Here is a 21302-nt window from a genome sequence, read left to right on the forward strand (position 1 = left end):
ATGGAGCCTCTGTGTGACTTTTGTGGAGTGATGAGGGCAGTTGTTTACTGCAAATCGGATGTGGCTCGGCTTTGCTTGCAATGTGATGGATCCGTACACTCTGCCAATGCTTTGTCACGTAGGCACCCGCGTTCACTTCTATGTGACAAGTGCAATGCTCAGCCTGCAATAGTCCGGTGCATGGATGAGAAAATGTCTCTGTGTCAAAGCTGTCAGTGGAATCACAACAATGGTTGTGCAGGAATGGGGCACCGAAGCCAGGCATTGACTTGTTACACGGGTTGTCCTTCGTTGGCTAAGTTTACGCGAATTTGGTCTTCGGTTCTTGATCTACCTTCTTCTGGTGGTGGTTTTGATGGTGGGGTTTGGGAGTCACTTTCAGTGCCAATAAATGAGACTTGCATCAGCAACACTATGGAAGCTAAAGGTAGTGAGGGGTCATTTGGGCCGGCAGTGACTGGAAAGTTGAATGAACTAGACCCTTGTGCCAAGTTTGAGCCTTGGATGGCTTCATCTGCCATGATTCCATCAAATCCCAATTGCTTGCCTCAGGAGTCAAGCATGCCAAAGGTAAATTTTGTACTTGTTGATTTGGCTGCATGGTGACAATGCAAGTAATGTTTGTGGCAATGAATCAGACTATTGAGCCTTTTCATTTAGGAGCTTCATTCATATGCTATTTTATTCCCTCTTAAATTGAATTGATGCATTTTTATCACTTCGATCATGTTCTAGCTACAGAGTTCTTCCACTTTTAAAGATCTTGCAATTCAGGAGTCAAGCCTGCCAAAGGTAAAATTTTGTACTAGCTAGTTTGGCTGGTGAATGACAATGCAAGTAATTAATGTTTGTGACAATGAATCAGATGAATGAGCCTTTTCCATTTAGGAGGGCCTCAAAAGCACTTAATCATTAAGGCTACACAAAAAAAGAAGATGATAGATATTGTTTTGAACTAGCTTCATTCAAATGCTATGCATTTTTATCACTTTATGTGCTACAGGGTTCTTCCACTTTTAAAGATCTTGCAATTCAGGATGGCAATGATTTATGTGAAGGTCTCAACTTGGATGATGTTCCATTAAACTTTGAAAATGCTGATGAGATATTTAGCTCCACGCAAGGTCCTTTCAGATACCAGTTTGAGGATGGAGACTTGGATTGCCTATTAATGGAAAAGAACTTATCAGTTACAGCGTCTAATGGCCCTATTGAGAATGCTGTGCAGGTCCTCTCAACTTCTATTTTCTTTCAGATTTTTTATCAAATCATCTTCTGCTATATATATGATCCTCTAATTTTCCTCCTGAGTTCACTCATTTACCAAAGAACTTTTCAGAGTAGTGCATTCATGATATCTTAGACATTAAATGATTCTGTTGTATCTCTGCATTCCGCTTACCTTTGGATTTACGAGATTTGTTTACAATGTGCTTGACTTTTGTGTGTTTCTTTAGGCATCAGCATCAGGACAACAAGATTGTGTGGCTTTCCAATCCTCTTGTGGGTCATCTAGTGTGATGCCAGCCTTGAATGGTAGCGGAAACTGCTTACCCATCAATCTGGGATTTCCTGCTGGGCAAGTTCATTCAACCATATCACTTTCACTAACCAGCATCACTAGGGAAAGTAATCCTGATTATCAAGATTGTGGATTATCACCCATGTTTCTAACTGGAGAGCCTTGGGAGTCAACTTTGGAGGCTAGCAGTCCACAAGCAAGGGACAAAGCAAAGATGAGATACAAGGAAAAAAAGAAAACTCGCATGTATGTATCTAGTTCTGTATATATAGACTATGCTGTTTTCTTTCTCAAGATCAATTTAAGCTGATCTCTGTGCATATATATTAGAATTGCATACGCATCATATATTCTCCAAAGCTGCTTAAAACTCATCCTTTTTTATCGATGCTCTTTAACATGCTCTAAATCATAAGTCACAAGAAATCCTGTGGTATAAGGTGTGATACTACTATCAGTTTAAGTTTAATATAAAATTTTGTGAATATCTTATGTTCTAGGAATATGCTTATTTAATTTCAGATTATCAATATTGTAAATATATTCTGATCAGAGAATTTATCTTCCATAAGAATGCAACTACGATTGCAAAAGATGTTGTAAGCTATGTGCCTGAATTGTTTGTGAATTCTTTCATATATTTGACATGTATGTGCTGGACTTTGTTCAGGATTGAAAGTTCAAACGAATATGCAGTTCCTGGACTCAAATACATGATGTATTTAATAGTAAACTATGAAGTCTGTAAAATTCCTTACTTCTAAGAGATATTTTTCTGTTTTGTGTGTTTTTGATGTGTAGGTTTGGTAAACAAATAAGATATGCCTCTAGAAAGGCCAGAGCTGATACTAGAAAGCGCGTCAAAGGCAGATTTGTGAAAGCCGGTGAAGAATATGATTACGATCCTCTAGTGACAAGGAACTTCTGAGGCATTTATATCAAGCAAAGTATGTCTCCTTAGCTGCAAGACAAGGCCTGATTAAATAAGTTAGTCCACCAGAAGCTGTGCATGATTCATGTTCCCTGTACTGGAATGACTGTTATTTCAAGATTATGCAGAAATAAAAGCTGTTTTCTTTCTCAATAAAAGTTGATTCTTTGGGGTTATCATCTATTCAAAATCCTTCATTGCCCTTCCTAAATATCCCACTTCTGAACATCAAGAGAGTAAGGAACAACAAACTCTCTAAAATTCTTAATATGCGTTAAAAAGATTAAAACCAATCAATGAAAATAAGAACAATGAACTTGAAATCAAGAGCAACACAATGAAGGGAAATGATCATGAAGCATGGTTTTAATTCCTCTCAACAATGACTATATATATATATATATATACAGCCTTCAGGCCTTTTTTGTTTGACTGGAATGTTAGAATAGGTATAGGAAACCAATTTCCATTCCTGACCTGGATCCGGCCAAACAAATTAACATGGCCTCAATGCCTCTAAATCTATCTTGTACTCTGTATTTGAGTGCAGAAAATGCATTGTGCAATTAGCTACTAAAGAAAACTGGACCGGTCACTAAAATTGAGGGAATGAAATCAAATTAGGATTTAATGGAATCATACTACAAAAATATTCACCATATAGTGCGGGATCAATTAGAAAGAAGTAGATTTCTGATGACGAAAAAGATTTTAATGTGTTTACATTGGATCATATTCACAGGTTCATCTTTGTTTTAGAGGATATAATGCACCAATGTTCAACATTCATTTGTTTAGTCTGTGCTTTGCATTGACATATATGCTCTTCCTTTGAATGACTAGTGGTTCAGATGCTTCCCAAACAACTATAGATGGCATGTGTCTTCTCTCTTATCACCCCTAATTTTGAACAATATGGTTATTAATCTTCTCTGGCTACAATTTTGAGGCAGATTGTCATTTCCATGCTTAGAGGCCAAGCATTGGAACAACATGTCTTGCAGTACCATTTGATGATCTAATTAAACTTAGTCTTCTTAAATGGAAGACATCTGTTTTCAGGTAGATCAAATAGACTACATACATAATAGAAATACTTGATGTGTGATCCTGATGAGTGATGATGAAAGAATAAGGATGTATTCTCTCTGTAAATTTTGGTTCACAAGCCATTGAGATCACACAAAATAATAAAAGGTTGAAAATTTATGTCCTGGCTACAATTTTTTTGTCTGAAATTGTGGAAACTGTTACAAATGAAAAAAGAAAAAAAAAAAAAAAGGGTGATTTCCCATTTCCAACATTTGAGTACTCCATCTTCAATACCTCATAGACTACACTGGTTCTCTATCAATTAATGGTTCACAGGACACAATCTCATAATAAAAAATGACATAAAAAGAAAGAAACTTAAAAGGAGTATTATATATATCTCAAAGAAAAAGGAAAGGCCTTTTCAGTGTTGCAGAGCACTTTCTTCTAGCATTTGAATTACACCTGCTTCTCTGTACCCAACTCAGAATGGTTGGGAGCATCACCTCCATAGAAATCCCAATGACATATCTTTGAGTAAGATTCTGACATGTGTTGCAGAGCAAGCATCTGACATGCCTGAAGGCCAAACAATTAGCCCCATGAACCCATTGGTCACATTTCCTACACAAATATGCATCATCTGCTAGGCAATACAATGAAGCCCTTGAGCTGCAGAGCTCACAAGACACCCAACCTGTTGAGGCACTTGGTTGAATAGCTTCTTTGGGAGTTGGTGGCTTGCAGAAACCACTCTCTTCTACACCTTTGCACATTTTCGAAGCTCTATATGATGGCCAAGAAGTTGAACAAAAAAGCAAATTTATAAGCAATGCTGGCGTGGGATATGTCAACACTCTTTACATGCAGTTCATGTAGATGAATTCTGTCCTATAATTTCAAGCCTTTAATGTAATAAGTAATAACATCCATGCCACTACATGACAAAAATGTCATTGTATTTATCTTCTTAAATATCAATGCCCAAAAGACTTTAAACTTGTGATTCAGAAAATGCTTGGACTATAAATCTTGTGTGGCTTGAAAGGGAACCATAAGATACTTGTGGGTTCCTTTTGTTTATCGATTTTTTCGGACGGTGACATTATTAAGGGCCTAATTATTTGTAAAATGGGGCTACAAAGTAATGAAGCACAAAAAAGAATTTGTCCACTAGTTTTGACAAAATAGAAACCACTAATTTGACAAAATATGGAAAAAGCGAAACATGATTAAACTTTGAGAGTTTTTTATGTCATCCTTGGTGCGAGGTTATGAGCCATAATTTTGTTGTTGAGTGGTTAACCAGTCGATTCGGGTTACTAAAGAAGAAAGCTTGTTGTATGGTCTAGAATTAAAGCCTTTCAAATTGGGACCTACCAATATTGTCATAGAGTTGTATGCGTTTAGGAGAAGTTTGATGCCCATTGTTTTTATTTCGACCCCGCAATTCATGGAGAAAATGTCCTTGTCCACGTATGGTTTGGTGTTGACGCATGAATTCCACTTGTATGGTTGAAATTGCAAGCTTCAAGCTCTTATATGCCATGATTGCCATCCAATATTCCAATCTAATGAGTTGCTGAATACCAAAAATTTAGGACACAGAAAAGTAATGGACCAAAAAGACTTGGTTGGTGGTTTCACCAAATTGGTCAATCTCAAAAGACAAATTGGGTTATATATCGTGTCCACTTATAGTTTGATATATCTTTTATTTCACCAACTGAATTGGTCAATCCAAAAATGTTATAATAATGGTTCAATATAAGTGGAAACTTATTCTAGTGTTTTCAAAAATTAAGTGGTGAAGGTTTTAGAATTTCTAGCCAAGTTGGGATGCATGAATGATGCGACAATTACAACTGAGCAGTGGAATGAGTTTTGGGGAAAAAAAAAAAAACAAAAACAAATATTCAGAAAGACAATGCTAGGATGCTCTAATTTTGTGCCCTAATGACATGAAATTGCCATGTCAATTGACTTTTAATATTGTTAAATTCAACTCATTAATTAGTTGTCATATTAAATTTTATAAAGACTATTTTACATTTGATTATAAATTTTACAAAAAACCAAATTAAATAGATAGAAATAAAAACTTTCAGCTCCAAATCATTAAGCCCTAAATTATAAATCTTAATTTGCCCTCATCGATGTTGGCAACAAACAAATTGATCACGGCCGTACAAATTGTGATATACATGAACAAGGAAAACTAAAGAGATTCATAAGACTTTTAACATCAAGAATAGCCACTCCTAAAGAAGAAGAAGGGGGTCGACCGTCGTAGGCGGGCCAATGGGCTTTTAAGTGAAATACATAAGTTTTCTTCACAATATTTATATTAGGATAGGAATTAATGAATTATGATACTAGGGGATCTGATTGTTGATATAATTACAGAGTATGTTTGATTGTTCATGTTTTTCTTTTAGGGGTTTGGGTAGAAGTTTGATTTTTTACATCATTGCATATTGAACTCTATTGCACTAACACCATATTCAACATATCTTGAAAATTTACTAGGCTTTTTCTGTGAGGGAATTTCTGGTGATGATGATGCTATCAACTGCAAAATCATGGAGATTACAACCAACCCACTTCCTATTTTCTCCCTAATAACTCTCTCACTTAAATTCAAGGACCAGAACCCAGATATACCGTTCAGAAAAGCCTCTGCTACGACCTTGATAAACAAAAATTCTCTCAGCCATAGTGTTGCCTCTGCAACATGCATGCCTGATTGCTTTGGACCAGATAGCCCAGTTCACTATATTAACAATACAAGCACCATCATAGAGGGGAATCCAAAAGCACCAACATCATTTATATAGTCTTACAAGACAAAATGAGATTAATATTACTTCAACCTGGTGAGGAGATGAGAACATTGGAGAGAAGAAAGTTTCCTCGGACTGGGGCAAAGCTTTACTCTTTGTGCAGAAAATTAGAAATAATTAAAAATGGAGAAGAAAATGCTTTAATTAGGATTTAGGTCTAATTTGAAATGGGTAAAAATGTCTTTTCCTCCAACTAATGTGGCAATTGAAAAATGATTTCGGCCTCATTTTGTGCGAGAAATTATTATGTGTGACCGTACCACCACGTGACATGATAACGTGGTGTTATAAATCCACTCAAATTATAATACGTGTATAATAATGAATTTCTAAACCCCTAAAATCTAGTTAAAAACCTTTAAAATCGTCCATGTGTTATAATTAATTTGAGTGAATTGGTAACACTACGTCATTATGTCACGTGGTGTTACGGTTACATATAATAATTTTTTGGTGCATAAATAAAATTAGATAGGATAAATAGCTAAATTCATGTGTATTTAAAAAATAACAGTGAATGTGTCTTCTAAGTTGAGAGAAGAAGATGAAAATAAAATAAATTATTTAATCTCATCATTTTTGGGGAGATTAGAAAGGATAAGTCTTACACTCTTACCTTATGATTAGTCCATCTTAATAAATCTTATTATTTCAAGTTAGAAACTTTTTTTTTAAATACACATGAATTTAACTATTTATTTTATCTAATTCTATCTTATGTTCCCAACGAAGCCCAAGGTATAAATAAATTAGCCACATCAAACTTCGTGTCCTTGTAGCACACACATATTATTAGGGCCCATAATCTCTTCCTTGTTAAGAAGGATACAGTTTTAACTTTTAACCATAAAATATAATATTAAAAAAAAAGAGCAAATTACAATTTAGTACCTCAACTTTATATGTTGTTTCAATTTAGTACCTCAACTTTGAAAACTTGCAAAAAAGTACTTCAACTTTTATTTTGTATCAACTTAGTACCCCAACTTTGAAAACTTGCAAAAAAGTACCTCAACTTTCATTTTGTGTCAAAATAGTACCTCCGTTAGTTTTTCTGTCAAAGTGGCAGGGGTATTTTCGTCTTTTCCTTAAATTTAAAAATAATAATTTTTTTTAATAAAATAATTTCATAAAATTAAAAAAAAAATTTATGAAATTTTAAGAAATTTTTTTATTAAAAAAATTTTATTATTTTTTAAATTTAATTTTACGAAAAAATTTCATAAAATTAACAAAAAATTTATGAAATTTTTTTTAATTTTATGAAATTTTTAAGAATTTTTTTTATTAAAAAAATTATTATTTTTAAAATTTAAGGAAAAGACGAAAATACCCCTGCCACTTTGACAGAAAAACTAACGGAGGTATTATTTTGACACAAAATGAAAGTTGTGGTACTTTTTTGCAAGTTTTCAAAGTTGGGGTACTAAGTTGATACAAAATGAAAGTTGAGATACTTTTTTGCAAGTTTTCAAAGTTGGGGTACTAAGTTGAAACAACATGTAAAGTTGAGGTACTAAATTGTAATTTGCTAAAAAAAAAATATAAGTAGTGGATTTGAATTCTAGTTTACAAGGGACCAGGGACACAACAAAGAGTGAAATAGAATTGAGCTCCATAAAGCTACAGGGCCTGGCATACTGCTTGTTAAGCGTGTAAGCCCATACAGTGCAACCCGAGTCAGGCCCAAAACCCATAAACAAGAGTCCGATTGCGCCAGCGTAACTTTCTACTGTTCATTAATTATTCAAAGGGTTTTTTTTCATTTTTAGTATCTAAATTTTGATTTTTGTTTTTATATAGTATTTAAATTTTTATTAGTCTCAATTGAGTACTCAAACTTTTATTTTATATTTAATAGGTATCTAAATGAATTTATGTTAAAATTGTTAACAGAAGTTAAAGACAATAATGATAACTTCAAAAAAAAAATAATATAAATCTTTAAAAATAATATAAAATAAAAAACAAATAAATAATTGAATTGAACAAAAAAAAAAAAAAGGAAAACAAAACAAGAAGCCCAGCAGCCCCTTTAGGCCTTCACCCTCCTCCCTCGCATCGGTAACCCAACCCACCCACCATCGCACGGCATTGATCTTGTCGTCCAGTCCATCAAATATTAAAAAAGGATGTGCAGAAACAATCAAGTGGCCTCAGTGGAAGTGATCTTCATGTGTTATTTGGCTGCTAATTGATTGTTGGAAGAAATGTATAGCCATTGCACTTTCAGAGTGTATAATACCAAAGTAATATCTTTTGTTTCTCTATATGATCTTTTCACAGAGGTTTGGTTACAACTTTTGAAAGAAAAGAAAAGGCTTTGGTATATTTATAGCAAATATTTTGAATAAATCCCTTCATTTTCTAGGTTATTAACACCTGTAATCAAGTTGGATAATATATACATAAACCACCGAAAGGAAATTGGCTTCATCACCTTGATTTTGGGGCAGAGGACCTATTTGTCCACCGGTTGTCAATCCGATGGCTTCTATAACGTGACAGATGATGAGTCAATCGAGTTTTTAATCGCTGTCGCCTATCGCCGTTGCCAAGGACAGCAAGATCAATTAAGGCCGGAGATGGGGAGAGAGGTGGGTGGGTTGGGTTATCGATATGGGGGGGAGGAGGGAAAAGGGTTTAGGGACGAAGGGGTTGTTGGGCTTTTTTTTTTGTTTTTTTTCAATTCAATTATTTATTTGTTTTATATTTTATATTATTTTTAAAGGTTTATTAGTTTTTATTTGAAGTGATTATATTATCCTTAACTTCAGTTAATAATTTTAACAGAAATTTACTTTGGTATATATTGCATACAAAATAAAAATTTAAATATTCAATTAAGACAAATAAAAGTTTAGATACCACCGAGAGAAGTTAGACACTAAATGATTTGTCAGTTTTATCACTGTTCACTTACTCAGGTAGATGCTTGATGTTTGATTAAGGAAACAAAATCATCGTCTTCATCCTCACCAGCTTTGCTGCGAGACTGTGACTGTGACTGTGAGTTTTTGTTTGTCTCTTTGTAAATTTACATTTTTAATGTACCAAAAAATCAAGAGGAAAGCGAATACTGTGTGCAAAGCCATCAAATTCCGATACCTCTCTCTTTCTCTCCCATTCGTAATGCCCAAAGCCTTAACCCCCTCCCGCCTCAAGATCCTCCTCTTAATCCTCTCCCTCTTCCTCAACCTCTACTTCCTCATCCTCTTCGCCCACGAGCCTCCTGCCCTCCTCTCACGCGCCTCCTCCTCTCCCACCACGCGCCGCCACCTTCTCTTCGCCATCGCCGCCTCCTCTCGTTCCTGGGGCCGCCGCAAGCCCTACCTCCGCCTCTGGTGTCCCCCCTCCTCCTCCACGCGCGCCTTGGCCTTCCTCGACCGTGCCCCGCCCGATGGCTCCTCCTCCGCCGACTCCGTCGTCCCGATCGTCGTCTCCGGCGACACATCGCGCTTCCCGTACACTTTGCGGGGCGGGCTCCGGTCCGCGATCCGCGTGGCGCGCGTGGTCAAGGAGGCAGTCGACCGCGGCGAGCCGGACGTCAGGTGGTTCGTGTTCGGCGACGACGACACGGTGTTCTTCGTGGACAACCTGATGAGGACGCTATCCAAGTACGACCACGACCGGTGGTTCTACATAGGGAGCAACTCCGAGAGCTACATGCAGAACGAGAAGTACTCGTTCGACATGGCGTTCGGCGGGGGAGGGTTCGCCATAAGCCATTCGCTGGCTAGGGTTTTGGCTAGGGTTTTGGACTCCTGCTTGATGAGGTACGGCCACTTGTACGGAAGCGATTCCAGGGTCTTCTCGTGCTTGGCGGAGCTCGGCGTTGTGTTGACCCATGAGCCTGGGTTTCATCAGGTACTGAATTGATTAAATGAAATTAATTTAATTTCATGTGAATATGTAATTAGCTTTATAAGATTTTAATGGTATGTGAATGCATTTGCCTTAATAGTTAAATTTTGTTTATCATGAAATTGGTTTCTGTTTGGGAAGTAATTGTTTGATGGTGTTTAATGAATTGCGTTGATTTTTGTTTTTGTTAGGAAAGTTTATTTATCATAAGCTTTTGGTCCGGACTGGAAGGCCCATTGAACCATTCTTTTACTAGGAGGTAGTTGATTGTGTTTAATGAAGCTTTGGGACCTCTATCATTTTTGGATTTTATAGATTCTATTTCCTTTAGAGACTGAACTCTTTCAGCTGGGTAGCAGCTCATTCTATACCAGCTTTGTACTTGGGCTTTGCCTTTCACTTGTAAAGATTATGAATTGAATTTGATAGAATCAGGAAGTTGATAAAGAAAGAGTTAGGTGTGCTTAGTTTAATATATGGTATGGAAAATAGTTGCTCCTTGATGGACTTAACTGGATTACTATTCTGTAAAAACTATCAACTGGATGATTTCTTGGTTCTACTTTTTCAACTTTTACAATTGAAGCTACTTAGGATTTATTTGGCTGCATCACTCAAAACCTATTCTGCCTTTAGGCTTTACCAAGAAACATTATGAACAGACATTATAACTTTAGTTACTTGACTTAGAACATGGCACAAGTCTGTATTATATTTTGTGCCCCCCTGCTTCGCTATGTTTCAACTTTGAATATGATGCAACTACATTGTTGGCCTGATTTTCTAGTTATAAGCTTATTTGCACATGCATGAACTAAAATTGGCAATTCAGTTTTTGTCAATTGTCATCATTGCCAGGTCAAAGAGCTGATTAAAACTATGTTGGATATCTGTTGGGAATGGCACAACCATACTTTCAGATCATATATAGTTTTGAGGATAGTCCTATTATTCATTGAATCTAATTTGAGCTTGTTTGCTGAGATTTAAGTTGTGGATTTGTTTCAAGGGCATTTCTTATCTTATTATTGTTTAACTAGGTTGATATGCGGGGGAATTTGTTTGGAATGCTATCTGCACATCCATTGTCTCCTTTGGTGTCCCTTCATCATTTGGATGCTGCAGATCCAATCTTCCCTAACAGGAACAAGACTCAAGCTTTGGAACATCTTTTTGAAGCTGTGAATGCTGATCCTGCCAGGATATTGCAGCAAACTGTATGCTATGACAGTTCACATTCATTGACTGTTTCTGTTGCCTGGGGTTATGCTATTCAGGTGTACGATGGCAATGAATTTCTCCCAGATCTCCTTTCACTGCAGAAAACTTTTATGCCTTGGAGGAGGAGTGGTAGTATTGATGCAAGTCGTTACATGTTTAAAATGAGAGATTATCCAAAAGATGCATGTAAAAGACCTACCATCTTTTTTCTGGAAAGCGTCATATCTAACAGCCATGGCATTTGGAGCAACTACACCAGGCACAATGTCAAAAACTGCTCTAAAGCGAATGCAATAAAGAAGCTGGACCAGATCAGAGTGTTCTCACAGAAGCTAGAGCCTGATGTTGAAGAGGTATTACTTAACTGATATGGATATAACACATTTTGGAATTTATAACTGATATAGATATAACTTTGAAATTTAGAACTTCTCTGCTATATTAAATTTTCCTTCATCTTTTAGTTATTTTAAGTTGATGCTGTTTAACTAATGTCCATCCGTTACATTCCAGATGAAGGCTCCACGTCGTCACTGCTGCAACATTTTGCCGTCTTTTAATGATTCGATGACCATCAAAATTAGAAGATGTGGAGATGATGAACTAATATCCATGAATTTCTAGAGTTTCTCTATTGGAATGGTTGCTCTGAGAATGAGTTACATGAAAAATTCAAAGAAGTACAAGCAATTTTGGTCTACTCATCAATCTTCTCAAGGAAAAGTGTAATGTAATTTCTTGTTTCTGCTATTTTTTTTTTTGTAGCCTAGTCAGTTTCTTCAAAATATGGAAATAAATTGTTATGTAGTCTCTAGGAATAGCATTCTTTCAAATTCCATATTTGTTTTTGTGAAATCATTTCAATGCAATCTGCTTGGTCGTGAGTCGTGAGTTGTGACAGAACATTTCATCCCTGTAATTTTCAAATTTGATTCATACTTGTTGGAGAGTTCTCTCTAGTTGCATTTCATTCTATGATCCTTGTCTTAATGGCAACAGGCTCTGTTATTGATTTTTTGATATATTGCTCATAAGTAGTTGAAAATAATGAAAGTTGAATTTTGCTCATTTTCTTTGTTCATTACTGTCATGATGCTATCTGGTATTGGTTGTTCACTTGTTTGTACGTTTGCTTGAGATTCCTATTTTTCTTTGCGAAATGACCTCCAAGTGATATTATTTGATAAAGTGATCTGCACATAATGATGGTTAAAGTTCCTATTCTTCTTGACAGGAGGAGAGGGAAAATATACTTGGAGATGGCCATTTATCTTCGGATCAAGACATGGCGCAAGTATATATTGATTTTGGAATGATTTGTGAAAGAATAAATTAAAAGAAAAAGAGAATGTGGAATAATTGGAGTCTGTTGTTGAAAGGAAGCTACTGTGAGAGGCTGCAGCCGGTTACGTTTTGATGTCTGATAAGATCACTCTTGTTAAAGTTTCCAGCGGCCAAGTTTCTCTGAAATTGAACGAACAGAAAAAATAAAAATAAAAATGAAGGAAAATGCCAATAACATGTCTGCTGGGGGAGCTATAACCCAAGTAAATGTATTCATGTTGTAGAGCAACTTACATTTTGATACATCTATTGATGTGAAGAGACTTACGAAAGTGAATATTTTTTTTTTCTTTGTGAATAACCATGCTAAGAAAGATTCTTGAGATGCTTACTGTGTTTCATGTCGTCGGTTTTTTGATGATTCCTTAAATGAAAAATTGCTGAGTACAATGGGTAGCTTGTGATTTTTGAGAGGGGTGGTGAATGCTGTAGTTGGTCCCTCAGGACTATTGTAACCGACCTCCATGGCCTCCCCTTTCTATTATGTAGGACTGTAGGAGTAGGATGATAGCTAGCACTTTGGTCCTGCGCGAGCATTGCTGAAATTCAATACATGTACATGTGCATCTTTAGAATGTGCAAGTAACCCAATTCTTGAGTCTAGCTTCCAAGTGTTTATGTAGATCCAACATTAATGGTGTTGTGTCTCTGACTTTGCGGATCTAGTACTTGGTTTTTTAGTAAATAAACCATGCTTTGGGTTTATATGGGGTTTTATTAGCTATATGCATGGATCTTGTATCCGGATCTTGATGTGGAACTCAACAATTACTTTGAGATTTTAAGAAAGTACTTGCATCCAATTATCAAGCATAAGCAGACATTTAATTACGAATATAAAAGGTATATTTTACATGCCATGATCACTATGAATAAAACGCGGGCGACGCATGAAACCTCATATGTTTGCTTGTAATCGTTTCATTTCTTTGAATTTTAATAAATATGGTAGTGAACTTTCCTTTACGTAACGGTTTTGGTTCTTTTTATGCTAAGCCCGTTAAAGTTGACTTGGAACTGAAGCTACTGCCTTTTCCACGGACTGCATCAACCAAGCTATATAATTCTTTTATAAATCCAAAGGGCCAAGTCCTAATTCATTGTTAATAGTATTTTTAACACCTACCCAGTACCCATCAACATCATATAGACAGATACCCCCTCTTCTCTCTATACAGTACTCCGTCCACACTCCACCTCCAGTCAATGCCACCGCCATCAAGTGCCTGACCTGACTTGAATCTGGACGGTTCGGGTTGGCAAGAAAATGGACTCTCTCTGTGTGTAAAAAAACCTAACCCCCATGGAGATGTAACTAGTACGGTAATACCAAAACACTTTGCTCATGAGTCATGACCTCAGGTCAAAGTTTTCAACTTTCTCATGCCGTGGATCACGGTGCCTAACACATTTGTATGCACCAGATACAAATTTTGTACAACCCTTTCTAAGGCACCAACAACTTCTCCAAATCCCTTTCTTTAATTTCTCTCCATCCTTGAAATGGAGTTTAATAAGTCACCCTCCAAAACCCAATCATCATCTTATTTTTCTCGCTTGATAAACCTCTTCATAATCTCATCTTCTGTCTGCACACTCTTTCTTCTTGTATCATTCTTCCTGGTGTTTACTAATTCCAAGCTTGCACATACAATTCCTTCATCCCAAGATGGATATGTACAAACCCCAACCTCTCTTGAGCACATTGTGTTTGGAATTGCTTCAAACCAGAAATCTTGGTCGACTCAGAGGAAGGAGTATGTTAGGCTCTGGTGGAAGCACCACTCAATGAGGGGATGTGTGTTCCTGGACAGCCTTCCACCTGATCATCAACATCATGCCAATGACACTTCTCTTCCTCCGGTGTGCATCTCCGGGGACACTTCCCGGTTTCGATACACTTACAAAGGTGGTCTGCGGTCTGCAATTCGTGTGGCACGAGTTGTTTCCGAGACTGTGGCACTCAACCATTCCAATGTGCGGTGGTATGTTTTTGGAGATGATGACACCGTTTTCTTCCCGGAGAATTTGGTGAAGACTCTTTCCAAGTATGATCATGAGCTCTGGTACTACATTGGGACCAACTCAGAGATCTATGAACAAAACAGATTGTTTGGATTTGGAATGGCTTTTGGTGGTGCAGGCTTCGCTATAAGTTACCCTTTGGCACAAGTATTGGCAAAGGTGTTTGATTCATGCATAGAAAGATACCCACATCTCTATGGAAGTGACTCTAGGATTTCCTCTTGCTTGGCTGAGCTTGGCATAGGTTTGACACGTGAGCCTGGTTTCCATCAGGTACCCATTTCTTAGCTCCTAAAATTTTAGCAGTTTATATTAACATTTCAGTGAAATGAACTTTTTTGGTTCTGGGGTTGTGAAATTGAAACAGAATGATATTCATGGCGATACGTTTGGTCTGTTGGCTGCACATCCAGTGACACCATTGGTATCCCTGCATCACCTTGAGCACACAAACCCAGTCTTCCCCAACATGACAACTATGAAAGCCCTGCAACATTTGTTTGAAGCTGTGAATGTTGATTCTCAAAGGATTCTACAAAAAACCGTTTGCTATGATAGATGGTTTTCATGGACCGTTACAGTGTCATGGGGCTATGCTGTACAAGTATATGGAAACCATATGCTTCTGCCAGACGTCCTTCCCGTGCAGGCGACATTCAATCAGTGGAAGAAGGGAAATGTTTTGTCAGGAGTTTATACTTTCAATACAAGAGAACATCACCCAGACCCATGTCGAAGACCAGTTGTTTTCTTTCTGGATAATGTGTCTTCTAGTAGGGATGAAATCAAGAGCGTATACAAAAAGTCCTATGAAAATTGCTCCTATGACATGGCTTCGCCAAGGAAGCTGGAGGAGATCAGAGTGTTCTCACATAAGCTAGACCTTGATATCAAACAGGTATTGCCTTACAACATTAGGACGTACTTAATTTTGTTCAATTGCTTAAGCATTGTTATATCCCCAAGAAGCTTTTTACTTATACAGTATACTAATTTCATATTTTCTTGAATTAATCAGTTGCAGGCTCCAAGAAGGCATTGTTGTGATGTGTTACCTTCTACTGGTGGCCAGGTGATGGAAGTTGCAGTCAGAGAATGCAGAGAAGAAGAGTTAATTCACATGCATCCATAGTAGTGTTTCATACTATATATTACTTCATATAGCTGTGATGTGTCACAGGTAATCCGTTACTATATCTGGTGGGGGGTTATACAACATTATCATACAGATGCAATAGGGATACTATCATAAATCACCAATTGTTATAGATGTTAGGAAAGTTATTGGTCTAATCACATGTAAATTAAGATTGTGATGTTTTCAACATTGGAATCTGGTCTTGAATTCGACTGCTTTCTGGGATGGAGATTTCAAGGATCTAGAGATCTAAGCTGGCCTGGAATTCAAGCAATGTGACTTGAAATTATTCTAATGTTGAGTAATTACTATGCAAGGGAAGTAATTTTGGGTTTTCAGAGATTTGAGGAAGGAGGACATGTGAGATTGCTTGAGAAGCATTTCATATGCTCCTATATGAAGTTTTGACATCCAATTCTTTGTTATTTTATTATTGTTTTTGGCGTAATTGGTTTAAAAAAAATGCACCATGTGAAGAGACTTGTGATCTTTCTAAGCATAATTTCACATCTTTCTCTTGTTTTAGATTAGTATCTTATCACCATAACTTGCATGGCACTACAACGACCTTCTGAAGATGAAAAGTCTTGGTTTCAGTTATTTCTTGGTCACTAAATTTTGCTCCTAAGAAATGAAGTCCAGGCTTATTTTCTCACTTCTTTGTAACTCTGAGTTGAAAACAGAGCATAAGATGAAGATGGGAAGGGAAAAAAACCCACAAATTAAAAGGACTTAAGTTAATTAACAGTAAAGTTATACTGATTGTAAATTTTGAGATGGTCATAAGAAGAAAGTTGGAAGGAGAGGCAATGGAGTAGTTGATGTCAAGCCCTGCCATGGGTTACAATCATATAGTCTCCTCTGCCCCTCCTTCCCACTTTTGTACAAGTCCAAAACAACCATAGGCTGAAGAGAAGGAATTGCATATATCATGAAAAATCAGATTCCATATTAGCCATTTCCATTAGCATGCTCTTTGTACTCATTTTCTAGAAAGCCCGAGAAGAGGGCTTAAAACTGCTTGGTTTGGTCACTGCTGAAATTGGTAGGGTTTAAATCTTGACCAAAAGGTCCGAAAGTTGCTTAACCAAAAGCCACCTTAACTTTTCAGCGAAGGGGCACAAATACATAGCCAAGAAGCCATTAGCAACGGCCAAATGCAAACAACTCCTAGTTACCCAAAAAAGCATTTCTCTATATAATATTTTGAATATTTAATCTTTCGTCACACAAGCAGCCACAGAGAATTTAGCTTTTATAAAACAATTATAAAATCTTTTGTGATATAATTGAAAACACCCTTGATTCTTCAAGAAAACTTATGAACATGCTTGCTAAATTTTGAGATTTCCTAATCACTATATAAATGTGCCCCATTACATTCAGAACTCAAACACTGAAACATATCAGTACATCAATTACATTAATTAAATTGATACTAAGTATAAACAATGTCTGCCTTAAGCTTCATGACCTCCTGCATTATAATTTGTTGTGCAACTTTCTTTCTCTTTCTGAACATCCAAACAGTATTTGGAACCAAGAACATCATGACCCTGCAAAGTACTGAAGGTGGTGGATCAAGGAACATTATCTACCCAACTTGTTCACTCTCTGAGAATTTCACCTCCAATGGCACATATGCAACAAACCTCAAAGAGCTCATGAATTACTTCACCTCTGAGACCCATCACTTGGGCTTCTCTCTGGGCTCAAAGGGCCATGGCCCAGGCCAAGTAAATGGGCTTGGACTCTGCAATGTGGAGGTCTCACCCAAAGACTGTGCCACGTGTTTTTCCGATGCAAGCTCTTACATTCTCCAAAATTGCCCACATAGCAAGTCAGCAGTTATGTGGTACGACAGTTGTCTGTTCAAGTATTCAGACAAGCATTTCTTTGGCCAATTTGATCCGCAGAACCCAAACAAGTTCTGCGTGCTGAGTGTCCACAATGTGAGCAAACCGGCGTCGTTTAATCAGATGAAGATAGATTTGTTGAGCAATTTGGCAAGTGAGGCTTCGCAGACACCAAACATGCATGCAACTGGGGATGTAAAGCTTGCTGGGTTTAAGAAGATCTATGCTTCGGCTCAATGCACGAGGGACCTTTCTGGCTCTGATTGTAGAAGCTGTCTTGATGATGTGATATCCGAGCTCGGGAGTTGTGGGGGTTGGAGACAAGGAGCAAGGGTTTATACTGATCGAGAGTTGCAACGTTCGTTATGAGAACTACAACTTTTTCAAGGGTTGATCGAAAAAATTTTATGGAACATACTATCACTATGTCCATTAAATTTGTTCACCAAATCTGCTTACCCAATACTATGTCTTGTTAAAATGAAATAATGTTTAGAGTGGTCTAGACGTAAATAATTAAATAAAATTTGGCAACATCATTTGTTGAACTTTTGATGAATGTAGCATATATTGTCCAAATTCTATCAAGTGCATATGAATGAGACAAAATTTAGTCATTTTGAGCCAAAAATCGAGTGTACCGCTTCATATGATGATCATAAGTGTAGTCTTTGTGGCAATTGGAACTAATTTGTATTTATTTCGTAGATACTGAAAAAAATCTAAAAATTCGTATTTCCTACAACAAAAAAAAAAAAAACAATTTGAGGTAGCTTTAATTTTCTCTCTTTTTCTCAATACCCACGGTTGCAATGTTTAATTAGAGGATTTTCAATACGGTGCAGTATATTCTCTTCTATATATTCAACTTCGGTGTCCAAGAAATCGTGATGGTACACATTCTGCTCAATTTAAATTAGTTTAATTAGATCAATATATATGCATTTTCGTCAACTTTGTGGTCCAGTATAAATGTGTTAAATTAATTGCGGTCCAATATAAATGTGGTACTGATTCACTATTTTATTCCAAATTTTCCTAAATATTAAAGAACTCTACATTCAAGTGGAAAGCCACCAGTTTAGTAAAAAATTAAAAATGTAGGAGTCTATTACAAAAATGTGGTAGTGAGTATTACTATTATAGTGAATAAGTGATACGTGTTACAAAAAGGTGGTCAGGTGACACGTGTCACCCACCTCCTATAATAGTAATGCAAATTCTCGATCTCCATGGTGAGCAAAAATACCGATTAATAGAATATATAACTTTTCAAACCGAATGATCATTTGAGTGACATCCAATTTTTTCTAAATATCATGAATGGTTAACCAATAAAATAATGTAGCACCTTAATTAATTCCAATCACAAGTAATGTTGTTCTATATATTCAGCTGTACGTCAGAATTTGTTTATTCCAAATAATCAATTACAGGGGTGAAATTGACAATTAGAAATTGGAATCTTTTCAACGTAACAAAAGTACAAAACAAAATATTACAGAGTTGGAAATTTTTTTATAGAAAACCTACATGGTGACTATATAAAAAGGCAGAATATATACGAGTGGAGAGCTGAGACATGCACATATATTCATGAATTAGAATTGAATTAGCAATGTGTAGCATAAGATTTTGTTCCCTATTTAGTTTGTTTGTTGTCCTCCTTGATGTCAAAGGAGGCAGAAGCATTCTGTCCCCATTTTGCATGCTCTAGCACTGACAACTTCATTGCCAATAGCACTTATGAAGCAAACTTGAAAGAGCTGATGGCCTTTCTCGCCAACGAAACCTATTTCCCCACCACAGGCTTCGCTCTCGGCTCAAAGGGTCACGACGCAGACAAAGTGCATGGCCTCGTACTCTGCACCGTCAATGCCTCCGCCTCAGACTGTGCCACTTGTTTCTCCCACGCAACCAATAGCATCCTCCTAAACTGCCCTCACAGCAAATCCGCCATCGTCTGGTCCGACGATTGCATGATCAAGTATTCGGACAACCATTTCTTTGGCAAAATTCAGAACCAAACCAGAGTGTGCGTGCCTAGCAGCCAAAACGCGACCAACCCGGAGGCGTTGAATCGGTACAAGGTGGGTCTGTTCAGCAACTTGGCCAATGAAGCTGTGAGCACGACGAAGCTCGAAGCCACTGGGTATTTACCGTATTTTGACGTGGGACAAGGGTGTACAAGGGTGTATGGTTTCGTTCAATGCACTAGGGACCTTTCTAGTGATGATTGCCGAAGCTGTATTTATGATTCTGTAAATTTTCATGTTCGAAGTTGTGCTCGGTCTAAACAAGGAGGAAGGGTTTATGCCGAGAGTTGCAATCTTCGATATGAGACGTACCCGTTTTTCTGAAAAATGTATATATATGTACTACTTCAACTCATCGTTTTTTCTATAATATATATATATATATATATATATATATATATATAGAGGCCATCATCGATCATGATCATGTATGAGTCTCACCTTTATTAAATAAATGATTCGTGAGTTAGATGGTTAAGATGCCCCGTACAATCTAACTGCTTTAAATTGATTGAGTTGAAAAGTTGTAATGTCATGGTTTAGATCAATAGGCTTTTTGTTCAACTGTTGCATTCGAATCCGGATAGCTGGGATAAGGTTGTAACAACAATAATAAATATATCCTGCTAGAAATTAAGAAGAAGTTGGTTTGCAATAATTGCAATGAGCTAGGTTACTGCAGATTAAGTGGGAGGGACTCTCGTGGAAAATTAAAGTCTAGAATTATAGAGATTTTTTATTGGGAACGGCGAAATTATAGAAACATACTAATTACATTCCTATGTTGAAGGCAAATTACATTTCCTTATGGTTTATGATATTTTAATAATGAAAATTGAATTTGAGACATTTTTAAAAAGAGGTGTAGTAGCTCTAACAACTTTAATCATGTCTAAACCATAATTATTAAAGTCAAATTCATATTATGAGTCTTTCTTAGACTAAGACGGGTAGTGATTTAAGGTTTTTAATCAAGTCCTTTTATATATTTTTCTTCTTTGACGGCTTTATATTAAGTTTTAACTCTTGAATTTTGAGATTCTGAAGCTAAAACTTAATATGTATCCTCTACAAAGCTCGCTCTACACCCTAAAAAAGGAAATATATACCCTTTAAATCGGGGAAGAACTTTATTATGAATTAAAAAAATTTCTTATAAATTTTAAAACACCTCTGGTCTCCATCTAAAAACTGTTTTTCTAAAAAACTCAAGCCTAATTATCTCTAATTATAATCATCAGTACAATATTTTACTCTTATTAATGGTAAGATGATCATTAGTAGTTTAGAAAAGAAGAATGAAAGCTAGCTAGGGGATCACCAATTTAATTTATTAGACTGAAAGATGGAAAAACAAAGTTTTTGATTATATAGAGTCTAGAGATTTGAAACCAATTTAATTAATTATATCGTTATACTCACATCATGATCTATCCTATTTCACATTTATAACAAATGATAATACATACGACTCACACATCCAGTTGCAA

At 36.5% G+C, this 21302-nt stretch overlaps 3 protein-coding genes and 2 pseudogenes across 6 annotated transcripts; all 5 read left to right on the plus strand.

Annotated features, from left to right (window-relative positions):
• Nucleotides 1–2450, plus strand: BBX10 (B-box type zinc finger protein with CCT domain-containing protein). Of its 2 annotated transcripts, none has more exons than XM_086242170.1 (4): nucleotides 1–574; nucleotides 1002–1228; nucleotides 1458–1768; nucleotides 2324–2450. In XM_086242170.1, the coding sequence occupies exons 1-4, from the start codon at nucleotides 1–3 to the stop codon at nucleotides 2448–2450; spliced, it is 1239 nt and encodes a 412-aa protein (XP_086098296.1). The 2 variants fall into 2 exon arrangements, with proteins under 2 accessions (XP_086098296.1, XP_086098297.1); XM_086242171.1 differs by having other exon boundaries at nucleotides 1–570; nucleotides 1004–1228.
• Nucleotides 2451–9245: 6795 nt separating this feature from the next.
• Nucleotides 9246–13075, plus strand: LOC147288182 (glycosyltransferase (DUF604)). 3 transcript variants are annotated; one of them, XR_015121898.1, is made up of 4 exons: nucleotides 9246–10195; nucleotides 11233–11766; nucleotides 11927–12143; nucleotides 12648–13075. XR_015121898.1 is itself a non-coding variant. In XM_086241675.1 (3 exons), exons 1-3 carry the CDS (start codon nucleotides 9377–9379, stop codon nucleotides 12035–12037), a joined length of 1464 nt encoding a protein of 487 aa, XP_086097801.1. In that variant the 5' UTR covers nucleotides 9246–9376; the 3' UTR covers nucleotides 12038–12353. The 3 variants fall into 3 exon arrangements, 1 of the variants encoding a protein (XP_086097801.1); XR_015121899.1 differs by having other exon boundaries at nucleotides 11927–12138; XM_086241675.1 differs by lacking the exon at nucleotides 12648–13075 and having other exon boundaries at nucleotides 11927–12353.
• Nucleotides 13076–14260: 1185 nt separating this feature from the next.
• Nucleotides 14261–15914, plus strand: LOC147288183 (ERV-F (C)1 provirus ancestral Env polyprotein, putative (DUF604)). The gene is made up of 3 exons (XM_086242247.1): nucleotides 14261–15055; nucleotides 15150–15680; nucleotides 15801–15914. Exons 1-3 carry the CDS (start codon nucleotides 14261–14263, stop codon nucleotides 15912–15914), a joined length of 1440 nt encoding a protein of 479 aa, XP_086098373.1.
• A 1556-nt stretch (nucleotides 15915–17470) lies between these two features.
• LOC147288184 (antimicrobial ginkbilobin-2-like protein pseudogene) lies at nucleotides 17471–18145 on the plus strand (annotated as a pseudogene).
• A 1301-nt stretch (nucleotides 18146–19446) lies between these two features.
• LOC147288185 (antimicrobial ginkbilobin-2-like protein pseudogene) lies at nucleotides 19447–20136 on the plus strand (annotated as a pseudogene).
• The last annotated feature ends 1166 nt before the right edge of the window (nucleotides 20137–21302 follow it).

This window comes from Dryas octopetala, chromosome 4 (genome assembly GCF_963921425.1).
Source record: "Dryas octopetala chromosome 4, drDryOcto1.1, whole genome shotgun sequence".
NCBI lineage: Eukaryota > Viridiplantae > Streptophyta > Magnoliopsida > Rosales > Rosaceae > Dryas > Dryas octopetala.